General features: G+C 35.9%; 2 protein-coding genes across 2 annotated transcripts; both read left to right on the top strand.

Annotated features, from left to right (window-relative positions):
- The first annotated feature begins 1,093 nt into the window (after nucleotides 1–1,093).
- Nucleotides 1,094–5,303, top strand: LOC116287694 (uncharacterized). The gene is made up of 4 exons (XM_031694366.2): nucleotides 1,094–1,413; nucleotides 2,787–2,978; nucleotides 3,594–3,701; nucleotides 3,915–5,303. Exons 1-4 carry the CDS (start codon nucleotides 1,372–1,374, stop codon nucleotides 4,086–4,088), a joined length of 516 nt encoding a protein of 171 aa, XP_031550226.1. The 5' UTR covers nucleotides 1,094–1,371; the 3' UTR covers nucleotides 4,089–5,303.
- Nucleotides 5,304–7,391: 2,088 nt separating this feature from the next.
- On the top strand, nucleotides 7,392–13,366 carry LOC116287696 (cyclic AMP-dependent transcription factor ATF-3). Its single transcript, XM_031694369.2, has 4 exons — nucleotides 7,392–7,502; nucleotides 9,476–9,679; nucleotides 10,073–10,180; nucleotides 11,163–13,366. The coding sequence occupies exons 1-4, from the start codon at nucleotides 7,479–7,481 to the stop codon at nucleotides 11,301–11,303; spliced, it is 477 nt and encodes a 158-aa protein (XP_031550229.1). The 5' UTR covers nucleotides 7,392–7,478; the 3' UTR covers nucleotides 11,304–13,366.
- Nucleotides 13,367–14,278: the final 912 nt, after the last annotated feature.

The following is a 14,278-nucleotide window of genomic DNA, read 5'->3' on the forward strand; positions in this document are numbered from 1 at the left end:
GCTAAACCCCAGTTCGACTTATATCAGCCCAGAGGTCGTTCCAGGGTTCGTTTTGTGAGCTATCTAGCCGTGCCCTGACTTTGATCAGCCCAGAGATTGTTTCAGGGTTCAATCTGTGGGTTAGCTTTGCCCTGACTCAGATCAGCTCATAGGTTGTTTCAGTGTTTGATCTGTGAGTTAACCGTGCCCTGACTGACTTAGATGAGCCCAGAGGTTGTTCCATGGTTCAATCTGTGAGTTATCCATGCCCTGACTTTGATCAGCCCAGAGGTTGTTCCAGGGTTTGTTCTGATTATAACTGAAGAATATACTGGTAGATCGGTTGCTGAGTAGAAATGCATTTTACTTAACCACGTACGAGGTCGTTTGAAGTTTAACATAGTTTTCCAAGTTCAAGGTCACAGATATACCTAAGAGAACTCTCTAGATAAAAAACGCAAAATTTCGTTGGATTATAACGATACTTAGGGGGGTTTCATGAATGATTTCACTCCACTCAGTGGGGAACATCTTAACAGTAGTTTAGCGAATCACATGGAGTCCTTTTGTCTTTATTCCTACAACTCTTTCAGGAATTTTTTTTTTCGAATTCCTTTACGATAAACAATTGAACTGAATCACGTAATAATCTTGCTTGTTTTTTTACGATACACTGAAAATATTTTTTTCAATTTCTTCACTGCGAACTGTCTTGCTTTCTTAATAATTTGATGAGTATTAAGCGATAAAAAAATGTTATCTGTGAATAACTGAGCTTGCAGATCACTCACGTGAACACGAAGTTACAAACTGGTACCTGCCTTTTGAGTGGAAATGAAAGTGTCCCTCTTCGAGCTGTTGAGCAATAGGACTATTTAAAGACTGTGTAATTATTTCAAGGCGTTTGGAGATTGACTACCCTAGCTAGAATACTAAAGGCCAGTCAAATAAAGAGTTAAAATCGAGGAAAAGCTCACTTTGATCAAGTAGCCTTGTCCTTGCACGTGAATTGGCGTTGCAGGTACCTGTCATTAGAAACAGTCCCCTGTGATCTTTAGACCAATGAGCTACTAAATATTATAAAATAGTGCGAACGTTTAAAATTCTCATTTGAATAGCTAAAGTGGTAATAGGATATCGTGGCAGGCATTTTTCAGCAGGGCTAAGTTCATCGCGTGAAACGTTTTAATGGAATAAGAGTGAGATCATAGAAGAGCTTCCGGTACGATTCGGTTGTTTTTGAATCGCGAGGGACCAATCATAAATCGTGATGTGATTATCTTCACATTATCACATTGTTTGTTCGTGTGTCTTGATTTGAGACGACCGCTGGCATGGTATGGACAGACAATTCAACCTTGACTGACTGACACGATCCAAGAGACGACTGCCATGGAGGCAGGAGAGGTTCCTCCAGTTCTGAACCTAAATCAGGTAGGTCTACATTAGCGTGAAATGGTCCCCTCAAATACTTAACTACTGCAAATGTAATATTTCAAAGAACTTTCAGTGACTCTAGCAAATATGTTACTAATTACGTTGATTTGTATATTAGATCATATTTGTAAAGGCAAAGTCGTTGTCACAAATTTAAATCTAGATCTGCTTATTGTTAAAGCTTTTCTTAAACGTTTTAAATCTTTAGTCTAATGAGCCTTGAAATGTCGGTACATAGTCGTTCACCCATGTTAATTATACGGTCCGATTCACAATTCAAAATTGACCTTTATATATACAAGTCGGTTTATTATCATTGCGACCAAACACGCCTGGTACTAGCAGGTGCGATTCATCGATCGATCGATCGATCGAAACACGGCTTGTTGCGTTGCCCAAAGATAAATGACAGGCTAAACACTAAATTCCTACAGTATAATTAATACGTTGTTTAAGATACGAAAGCGATATCTACTTATTGATTAACATATACACTTGGAACTTATAAGAAAAACTTTGGAAGGATCCAATGCGATAGTTTGTTTTCTAAAGTTTTATGATATAACACCAATTGTCTAACTGCTTTACTATGCGATTATTCTTGGCGCAAAACAAAGTCAATTAAGTTTCCGGCAAATTATCTTTCCTTCGAATTACTGGGTATTAACGTTGTCCAAACGGTGCACTTTCGAAGACTTCTCGAGTCGGCCAATGACCCATTTTACTCTGCAGTTCATGGGTTGGTGCGTTTTGAATCATCCTTGACATTGGGATAATCTTTTCCTTTTGTTTTGTAACGTCTTAATCGATCGGAAAAAAGGTTTAATGGGCGTTAGACATGTGTCTTGCTTTAGCTTCCGATGTATAGAAAAAAAATACGAGTCATCATTAACCTACTCTATGTTTTACTAATCCAGAGCAACTTAATTCATTATCTTCTGTGATCACTGAGTTATTTTCTCTGTTACATAATGAATTCCGTGATGTGACCTTTGGTCAAGGGACCTACTAACAAACAAACAAAGTAACCAACAACTGCTTGTTTAATCGTACCAACCAGCAAACAAACAAACAAACCATCTACCCAACAACAATGTTTATCATGGAAAAACTACTGATAGATTATTTATGCAAGACAATTGCGCGCGTGGCCAAAGAGTGGAGTCCTTCACCAAACCAACAAGAAATTAACCAATCTCAGACAAGGATCGTCGCGCCAACTAAAGTAGTTAACCAACCAACCAAACAAACAAACAAACCATCCAACCAATAGCATTGTTTATCGGTCATGCACAAACTAAGGTTATCCAGGTCAATAAGCAAGGCATTTAAGCTTCCAGAAATCGCTAATCCAACATTTCTTCTTATAGAACCCGGAGGTAAACATGACCTCTTTTGCGGGCGTAGGGACGTCTTCTTTATGTATGGACACGACAAGTGAAGAATTTGTTATCGATGTCAAGAATGAATCGCCATATTTCACCCTCGATGAAAACTCCGCTGATATGGAATACATCTACAAAACTCCGTTGGATGGATCCAATCCTCATCTGAGTGAAACGGTTTGTTTAATATGTCACTTCACTATTCCTACAGAAATCCTTCTACAAATATAATTCCTTTTTATGTTTCGCCCTACTTTTGGGGCGCATGTAAGTGGTCCTAGACCAATCCTCATCTTAGTGAAACGGTTTGTTTGGTATGTCACTTCACTATTCCTACAGAAATCCTTCCACCTACTACAAATATAACTCCTTTTTATGTTTCGCCCTAATTTTGGGGCGCATGTGGTGCTAGACCGTCTTCCCAACTACTTTACCTGCAATCGGACCATTTCTATGACAACTGAAACTCCCTACCTAAAGAAGAGCCATTTTTAAAAAAATCCTTGGAAAGGCTTTTGTTATGGGTCTTTCGTTGACCAAAAACCATGCAAGATTCCCAAATCAGTTCCGATTTGTTTTATAATGCAAATAATGAAATATGACCCTTTTCTTACCTTTTTAGCTAAATTACCAAATCAGACAAATTTTCATTTAGCACAACTGAATGGCAAAAATACATCACCAACATGCACTTTTTCATGCTCCTTCAGGAAATACCACGTCAGAAAAGAAACATTTAAGAGAAAAACAATTTGGCATCTGAATATTACAAGGACTTCTGGTTTTTCGCAGGTTTCACACGAGGAGCTGGAAAGAAAGCTTCTTAGGCGCGAAAGAAACAAGGTAGCAGCTTCAAAATGCAGACAGAAGCGAAAGGAACATGTACGCAACTTGGTTCAGGTGAACAATTCTTCCGATTTAAGCTTAACTTTTCATTAGTCTTTTCTTTGTGTGCAACGCGTGCTACTGTGGTCGCCAAAATTCACTTTATATTTACGAGATGTTCTAATTGCAAGGTCACCGCCTTCCTTGCTTTGATGCAAAGGCACGGTTACCTTTCAACCTTTCAAGATGGCGCAGCGAACTGTAGAAATTAACCATATTTTTCTTTAGGCCTCGGACCAACTCGAAGCACAGAATAGCACACTCCAAAGCCAGATATCCAAACTCCACGACGAGATCAAACAGCTTGAATTCATGTTGGACTCACACAGCTGCTCGAGGCACATGGCTGGTAACCATGGAAATAGCTGCAGCGACAAATCACAAGTCCCGGATGCTTCGTAACCAAGCCTCGGGATGAGCTACACGAATCGCGTGGTCAAGGAATCCCCTGAAAGCCATGGAAAGAAACACTCGCTGCACAAGGAAAAATTTAATCTACTTTGGGTTTCTTCCCGCAGCAAGAAAATATGTTTTCGCTTCAAAATCTGCAAGAATGTGTGCTTGAAAAATTATCAAACAAAGCAAAGACAAGCTGAATTGCCGAATTCATTAAAAAACGTTCTGATTGATAGAATGACCAATTGACATTTCCATGGAAACACAAGTACAAGATGTCGGTTTACAGCGCTTTTTTGCAGTGCAAAGCTTTTAATATTAACAGGTTAAATAATGCTATTAAAATGAAACAGCATCTAGAAACAGAGATGCTATATAATGATATTAAGTACGTTAAGTTGTTCAACACTGGACCCAGTTTCTTTCACTATGACAGTGGTTTAGAAAGGAGGTCGGAACGAAGCTACCATTTGTCCAGTGGTCAACACATTAACAATATATTGATATGTAAGAAGGACCTTCTCTGATGTTATCTGCATGTATTTATATATACTACATAATAAAATTTCTCTCAAAAAAATATTTGCTTCAAGAACCATGAGCGAGCCGAATATTCATCAGTACGCTATGCTGAAAGGATAACGTAGAAAAAGCAGGAACGAGTTTGAGCTGGGTCCTCAATCGTCGAACGGGCACTGGGAAACGCTTTTGGGTATACATTCAGTTGGTAGCCCCAGTAACATAATAGAACACACTTTGTCTCAGCAAGCGTTTCAAGAAACCTCACAGCTCGACTTTTCAGTTGATGATCGTGGTATGCCACAGAGCTCTGTTGCAGGTCCGCTTAAACATTATTTTGATGATCGTGTCGGAAGCTCTATTTTGGGCGTAACTAATGGCAAAATGTTACATTGATTTCTGCAGACATAATTGATTATAAATCTATCGAGAACTGAGTGACTTTGACCTTCAATAAGTTTCCCAGATGATCCAATAAAACCTAATTGTATTTGAGTGTTTGACTGAAATACCAGCTAAAATTCAATCAGTGTTCCAAGTTGCACTCGTATTTGGAGAAGGAGTGGGCTCCCGCACCTCTCACCTCTGTGCATGTGGTTTGGGGTTAATTTTATTTCTGGACTCGACATCACGTGAAAAGTTTGTCCACCATTCTGTTTATACTAAAACTTAACTGCATTCCAATTAGCCGTGAATAAAATAAACTACAACAAACTTAAACTTATAAGTTTTTTAAAAATTGAAATTTAACTAACAATATGCAGTCTTACAACCAATTAAGTCCCATTAGAGTGGTTTAAAAAATATATATATTAAATGGACTAAAAGATTAGTAGATCTTAAAGTATCAAATATTTCGCCTGTAAAATAGTTAGTAGAGTATTGGTGGTTTTCAACCATTCCCAAGAGAATTAAATAACAAAAGACACGGCGGCCATGTTGGAGGATATATTGACAATTTTTGTTCACGTTCCTCCAACATGGCCGCCGTGAAAACCATCAATAGAGATTTGTATATGTCTTGTTCCCATTGGTTTTCTCGACTTCTTTTTTCTATTTAAATACTACACATTAAACAAGTGTTTCACGGGTTGAATAAAAACACTCTAACGACACGTCTCAGGAACTTTGAATATCTTCAAGTGTTTCACAAAGGGTGCCAGGTTGGAAAATTCTAGAAGGCTGACTGGTACCTGTCAAACCAGATTGTTAACAATTTATTTCTGTCACCTTTGAGCTTTCGACATAACCAATAATGAGAAGATAATTTCTGTTTATCTCAGCACTTTTAGAGGACAACTTTGGGAAAGGCCAGGCTGTATTGAAAATTCAAAGTTGCTGTGGACAGTGAAACCACGGTCGGTCACAAAATTCAAGATCCATCCAGTCGAATATTTAGAAAATTCACTGTTATTAGTATAGTCATCTTACTTGAAATTTCAAAAGAATAATATTCAGAAATTTCCTCTGAGTGCCAAACAAGACTTTATAATGTTTACCAAGCAAAGGTTGTAGGGGGGAAAGAGAGTCTAAAATAATTGAGAACGAGAAACTCATCGAAAGAAAACCCGAAAGTTCAATGGTAGTGAATTATTTGCACACAACTAAGCATGTGTATTATGTCAACTAGTTGAAACTACGAACGGAAAATTAAAAAAAGGAATGTAAACCTTCGACTACTTTGAAACAGAATATAGAAATAAAGTCTTGTCGATTGAGATTTTCATGCAATGAGTCAAATTTGCCTGAAAGACCCTTTGCATTTGCATTTCGTAGTGGAATTGTTCTGGGGGATAAAACAATAGGCCCCGTCTTTAAATTTCTTATGCAAAAATATATTCTATTGTTTTTTCCCCAGACCAATTCCTCTCGGGACTCAGTTCAAGGGAACTATAAATATACTTTTTGCTTTCTGTACACGATTAAAAATAATGCCAACAGATTGATAATTTTACTGATTTTTATAAATTATTGTTGGGGAATAAATTTTCATTATTTAGTGTTATGCCAGTTTTGACAACTGTAAACTAAGTACTGTAGTCTTGTATATTATTTTTTATTAAGTAATAATTGTCATAGTAATTCGCTAATAAGAATTTTTTTCTGCCTATATATAATATATTTCATTTTGAAAAAATACTTGATTTTGATTCTTAATTAATTGTGTTTCGTTTTCATCTTATTTCTATAGTGAGTTAATTTGTTGAATTTGATTTAAATATTCGATTTTACAACTTTAACTCATAAAAGCCTCACGATGGGTTAAAGGAGAAACAACGAAATTGCAAGTAATATTTCAATTTTTTTCCCAAAAAATTTATCTGCCAAGTCATTCCTCTTTATACAATCTTTTTTCCAAAAAAAAAGTTTTACGCATTGTGAGCAAAAACCAATTCTAGTAATAATAGAAAAAGAAATAAATTTGCGCCTAAAATCCAACAAAAAAAAAAGTGAGATTTATCCATCTCTTTGCGATGAGATGACAATATTTTGAAACTGAATTTTACCAGTAAAAGTGTCACTCAAAAATGAAAATTCCCTGTATTTGTAAGCATTATTATCGCTGTTATGTTATCCAAGTATACAAGGCCGAAAAACGTTTGGTTCTCTTTTATGGTAGTATGTGATTGGTCAGTTTTGGAGTTGATTGACATGTCACGTCAAAAGGCCAAAGTAGAGCAATGATCATCAATTTGTAATGGCATCACGTCTTAATTAGGTAGAAACGAATCGTGATTCTTGCACGAGAGCCCTACTTGGGTATGGCGTAAGCCGGTTTATGAACATGATGAGCAATCTTGGATCTTCCTTCATTTTATGTAACCACGACTGAGATATGACCTACAGAACTTAGCTTGGGAACGATTAAACTTCATCATGGAGTACGGATTTGTCTCACAGGTTAGTTGTGCAAAATATATTTCAACTGCAAGAAATAATCTTACCGTTTTTACTTTACGTGAAATAACCTAAGAAAATGCGCAGAGATTTTAAGTACATGATTCAACTGCTTACTGATAGTTGGAAAATACTACATTATGCATCGTATTTTCGATTCAATAACTTGTGTGACTGTTGAGAACGTTTTGCGGTGGATGACTAATAGTTGAAGCAAGTGAAAGCATTCAACTATGTGATTTCTGTGGTAATACCTCTACTGCAAATCGTAAAGAAAATTTATGAGATTTGCACAATGAGTTAATTTGCAAAAGATGATTTTTAATTTCATATCTTTAACAGCTAAATTTAATAGTTTTATCCTTGGATAACAATGGAAAAAAATTCAGCTTTTGGAACATTTTACGTGATTCAATCAAAAACGAAGTATTTTCATTCATAAAGAAATATTCATCGATTTTATTAATTTTGCAAATGCAAAGCAAGTGGTTTCGCATTCTGCAGATCTGGAGTTGCAGAAAGACGAAAAAAGCCTAATGAACACAAAAACATCCTTGCTGTTTTGTGTGGGTGGACAGCAGGTCGTGTCCCACCTGTCACTGAGTGTGTATGACAAAAATAACAATCTCAATCATTTGTTTACAGTGATTTAAACACCAAAAATATATCACTTACTAAACTCTTTATAGCGAAAAGATTTGCTAGGATTGTTCTTTAAATTTATCTAGTTTGGTAACTGATTGATGGTAAATGTCAAACTTGATTTAATCTGATAATGAAGATTGCGCTCGCTCTACTCAGTGATACAAGATGTTAGTGTACAACGTGTCAGAAACTACTTAAATTTGTCTTAATATATATAATTGTTTCAAAAATAAATAAAAACAAAATCCAGTACCAATTTATTTGAGATCACGAAAATGTCCATGGAATGAAATTGAAAAATAAATCACCGTTTTATAATGGAATTTATGTGTAATGAAAAAATACAATTAATAGAGAATTTTAGATTTACGTTCACGGCAAACGTGAAACGTCAATTGACCAGCAAAAAATTATTTTAAATTACTGAAAAAGAATCGCAAAAAAGTCCAAGTAGTAGAAAAGCAAAAAAGTATTTGCGCTTGGTGAGTAGGTTTGTAAAAGGTAAAGTAAAATACAGGAAAACTATGAAAACGTGGTCACGTTTGGCGCTTGCGGGGAGAAAATAAAAGTCAATCTAAAACTCTTTAATAGGGAGGTTTATCCGAGGGAGGAGGAGGAGGGTTGGAGTGCGAAAATTCAAACAATTCATACTAAAATCATTAGTGTCATATAATTTTTACATTAGACTTCGATTTTCAAATCAAAAATACTCTCTTCATAATCATCATCTTTTTTTAAATCTTAATTTATTTTTTAAAATTTTTGTTTATCATCATATTACACCATATTGTATTTTTTTGGTTCTCTTGTAGACAAAGACAGAGCGCGCGCGCGGGCGTACGAGAGAGAGCGAAGGGAGCGAAAGAAAAAATACTTCAGGAAGAAAAAAAGGAAAAATAGATAATTAACAAGTAGATTGAGCCTTTTGTCACGATTATCCAACATTTCGAATTGTTGAATGCAAATACCAACGGAACGAACGTTGCATGACTATACACATCCAACGTGCTATATTTCTAAGCTAGCTACACGACTATTGATATTACGCGATGTGTAAGACCATCTTGCGAGTAAAACTATTACTGAAGCTTCAGGTAAAAAATCTGGCTTGAAATTTTGAGAGAATCTTGAAGGTTTGTTAGAGCTTTGTTTTTATTTTCTTTCAAAAGTCCTGGACGTTTGCGTTATTGGGTTTCGTCAATCATACCTTTTCTAAATGTAATGTGAACGACGGGTGGCTAGCATTCGTATCTTGGTTACAGAGAGCTCTCGCTCTCGCGTTTTCTTTGTCGTTTTTTTAAGTAGTGACATATATTTTCAAACTCTTCAAGGTAGGAAGTGCTATCTACATGGATCCTTCTGTCATCAGAAGTGCAACCAATCCAGGTGTTGATAACCTTTCAATGGATACCAACTTTGAGATAGCTGATTTGCCGGTCAAATTGGAACTACGGTACGCCATCGAGTCCAAACGAGCTGCTAATGGACTGGAATGTCCGAAAACTGAATACAAACAAGCAAGCAGGAGAGAAGAAGTGAGTAGTGGCCATTGACCATTTTAAAGCCCTAGGGGTCCGGGGTCGGGAGTACAAGACCGTAATTCTTACTTGGGGTGTCCTTCAACTTTTTAGCAAATTCATTTACTGGAATGCGTTTCTTACATGACGTTTGTACGCGTTTGCAATAGACCTCTTTACCTTGGGCGTAATGTTTTCCCATTTCAGACCACGTGTCATTCCTTAGAGCATCATATCATTGTTTGAAGGTTGCAAATGAAAAGACACAAAAATATGTACACAACTCAAATAAAAAAATATTGTTCAAGAGAATGAATGACCCGGGGTCTGAAATCGGATTACGCCCAAGTTAAGAGGTCTATTTGTTCAATAGTCTGACTCTGTGAACAGATTTCTACCTTTTTCTGATAGCTGTCACAAGATGAAATGGCCAGAAGACGACTTCGACGCATGAGAAACAAAGTAGCTGCTTCAAAATGTCGAATGAAACGAAAAGAGCACGTGAAACAGTTAATAGAGGTAAGTGTTGCGGCTATGATGATGACGTCAGGTCCTCGATATATAGCATGAGAATACACCTCTGGGTAGTAAAATGATATATCCAGTTAATCGTATTCTACTTGGACATACATCTATAACCTACCTTTTTACCTTGGGCGCAAAAAATATTTAAGAGGAGTCTTTTTTTAAGTTGTATTCATATTCATGTGTCTTCTCGTGTGCAACCGTTAAACAAAGAAATGATACTCTAGAGAATGACATGTGGTCTGAAATAGGGAAACATTACGCCCAAGGTAGAGGTCTATTGTTTTCCCTATGTTTGATATAAATAGTATTGACCTAAATCGTTAAAGTCCGTTATTCTATATTTTATTTAATATTGAGTAATTGTGACATTGACTAGTGACGTGATAAGGACCTCAGACCACACCCTTGGTTCCACCCTTTCTCCAAAAAGCGTTAAACGTTTTTTTTAAAACTCGAGTTCAAGGTAGTAGTCAGACATGCTCTTGAATATTTATTTAGTGGCGATTGGTCTACAAGTGCCATCGAGCCATAGATTAGTATATGTAATAGGACTCCATGCTGTCCAATTAAGAAACAATGGGACGAGGAAAATTCCGAGGACTTCCAAAATTGGATGAGGCCGTAGGCATAGTCCTATTTGGCAGTCAGAGGAATTTTTCGAGTCTAATAGTATTTCTTGATTGGAGAGCATGATATCCCATTACCTATTAATTATATAGCTGCCTAATTAATCCCATATCAACAAGACCTGTCCAATTAAGAAAATAATTGGACAGTTACCTATATGGGATTAATGAGAAGCTGTATAATTGATATGTAAAAACTCCTGATGTAGAATTGTTAAGCTCTATATATATGTATATAGTACTGGCTTCAATCGTTTTATATTGAAGAAATAATAAACAATCTCATTCCAGTCTACGCAACATTTCAAGTACGTTTTACTGAATATCATAGTATTTGTACAAAACAGGCCTCAGAAGAACTCGAGTCAGCGAACAATCAACTCGAATCTGAAATAACTTGTCTTCACGCCGAGATCGAACAACTCTCAAAAATGCTTGATGGGCACAAGTGTAACCTGGAGAATGGCAAACATGGGACAGACCGCTGACCAGGATGACCGTACAACTCAAGGCCAGTTAAACTTGTCTTTTTTTATTGTTTATTTATTCATTTTTTTACTTCTTTGGTATCTTGCTTTGCCGCCGAGGAAGAGTAATAAAGAGAATTGAAGATTCATTTTTTTTGGAGTTTTAAAAGAGGATCGATTGGAAACGTGCGCCTATGAAGAAATTTGACAGACTATAGAAATCAAAAATATACCACTACTATATTTGGAGCTTTGCAATCTACCATTACCATATATGGAGATTTGGAAATTATTCATGGGGCTTTTAAGTCTACCGCAACCAATTTGGACACATGGAAATCTATCAGTACCACATGCTTTTTTTACCACGTTTGGATCGAGAAATGGAAATCTATGACTACCATATTTGGGGCTTTGAAATCTACTTTCAGCTTATTTGGAGATTATGCAAATCTATACCACGATCCTTTGGAGCCATACTCAGATTTGGGTAGAAATTTATTCCATTACCATATTTGGTATGTAGAAAGCAATTGTATCAACTTTTGCATAAAGTAACTTTATTTCTTCTGGGGTGACTAAAAAAAGGTTATTTTCAATTACGATTTTTTTTTTAAAATTAATTTCTTACTAATGTATTATACTTGCCTGAATTATACTTCTAATAATATTTTATCTAAATTACATAATCATTACTTCACGACGGAATTCTGAATTATAGACTTCGATGACCGCAAACAATCGGTTATTCCTGTTATGACGTCGTAATAACATCACGAAAAGAATTTTGAGAGAAGTAGTCTGTTGACGTCATAATATTCAAAACTCGTGCTGCGGACGTGTCGCGTCGTGACGTGCAAGTCCTAACATTTTGATTGGATGAGCAAGACATGATCTTGCGCACTGTGATTGTGCACTGGTGGTTGCAAAGGATATTTCGATGTCATCCTTTTGCCGTGAAGTTTTAAGACATCACAATCTATTTTTCTTTCTTTCTTTCTTTCTTTCTTTCTTTCTTTCTTTCTTTCTTTTTTTCCCCATCAAATCGATTACACATACGTGAAAGGAACGAGTTTGTATCTCGGTTTGGAGATTGAAACTTTGATGTCAATGATACTACGAAAAGAATTCTGTTTGTAGTGTTAATGTGACGTCATTCAAATGAAAAGTGCACGTTAAAGCAACAAGTGTGTGTCATGGAACCACTGGTCGTTGGTGTTCATCGTAGGATAATATTATCTAGTATAATTTATACTTTTTTAACGCAATTATTGCGGCACAGGCAACAAGTAGCGCAGCTAAACAATAATTATGTTGACGACGGACATGACGAGGGTGAACCTGATGGGATACAATATTTTCTTTGCTGCACAAAGATTAATTTTTCTGCTCTTTACAACGAAGAAAATTTGTTTTTCAAGTGATGGTAATACAGGTAACATTCGCTCCGCGAATCTTGTGCGTTTTGTTGCCCGTGTTACCGCACCTTTAGAAAATCATGTTCATCCTCGGATTGACTTTATTCGTCCTTTAATTCGTTTTATTACACATAAAGCGAGAAAAATTGTTCCTTGAAGATAGGTTAACATATGCTAAGGAAGATGATTTACGTGTGAGGGCTGAATGCTCTCAGTCTTCGTCTCCAACGCTATATACGTCATCCCTTCACTAGATTTGTAACGTGTCGACGCATTCAAGTTTAAATTTGGGCTTACTTCACCACGAACGATGCTAATGATAACCTACCTTTCAAGTAATATTCTATAGACTAAGTTACAAGAGGAGATTGTTCTTCCAACTCACAAAGCTAAAATCATGGATAAAAATCTAGCTACGAATCACCTTCTTACAGCTGGTTACTATACGTGGCTAATCATAACATTGCACTGTAAGCTGCTTTTTCTAAATATTTACAATGAAAAGCGCAAATGCAATTTTACGTGCGCAATTAATTCCTATCACACTGGAAATTGAATTCCATGGCTTTGTAAATTGTAAGAAAAATGTCCTCGGCTTTTGACAAGTTGACGATTTTCTTGTCCTTTTTTAAATCTAATAGGTTTCTTATGTTGAATATCTTAGTTTTCGTGTAAAAAATAACCGTTTTTAAAACTTAATGTTGACAAGATCTCGCTGGTAGAGATATAACTTTTTTTGAATCATTTTTAAAGTTTGTTTTCATTAGTACTTCAATCATTTTTGCTAAGTTTTGCTATAATTTGCTATTTTTGCTATCGATTTTCTTACAAATTGTATTTATGGGTACGTGTGGCGAGCTTGTGTTTGTATGAGCATGTTTTAGTTTTCTTATTTTATGTTTAAGATAATATAAGACATATTGCTTTAGTTTTATAAGAACTAACTTTCTCTGTCAAGATGTCCATAAAAACGAAGGAATTGTGAAAAGAAAATAATTTTTTTCTTGATGACACAGACATAAGCAAAGATTACGTTGAGCGCTTAAATTTTTATTACTTTTTCTCATGTTTTTTAGACGATGTATTTATTCTTATTAAGGGGAAATTCTTACGCTCGTTCTTAAATATTTTTATTTCATAGTGAAGCTTGATTTCTATTTCATATTCTCAAAGTAATTTGATTAAAGTTACGGCTGGCGGGCATGATATCAAAGAACTAAACAAAAATAATAATATTCCAAAAGTAGGCCTTTTTTTACAACAATTATATTAATTGACAGACACTGACATTTTGACGAGTTCATTTTTTTGGACAAACGGACGAAGACAACACTGACGCGGATTTGCTCAAATGTCTTAAAAACCTATGCCAAGTCGTGTTGAGATATGCGGAATACTTTTGCTCGCTGAAAAGAAGTGTGGCTAGTCCGTCTGCTATAATCGACCTTAGGCTTTGGTTATTAGGATATATATATTCCGCAAATCAGCTCTAGAACATTTGCTTTACGAACGACAAAAAGAAAGTCTATCTGACATAAAGATTAATGTACGGTTAATTCTAATTACGACTTATATATC

The sequence above is a fragment of the Actinia tenebrosa genome, unplaced genomic scaffold (assembly GCF_029948245.1).
Source record: "Actinia tenebrosa isolate PJP-AT-01 unplaced genomic scaffold, QUT_ActTen_1.0 PGA_scaffold8__29_contigs__length_14323225, whole genome shotgun sequence".
In the NCBI taxonomy this organism is placed as follows: domain Eukaryota; kingdom Metazoa; phylum Cnidaria; class Anthozoa; order Actiniaria; family Actiniidae; genus Actinia; species Actinia tenebrosa.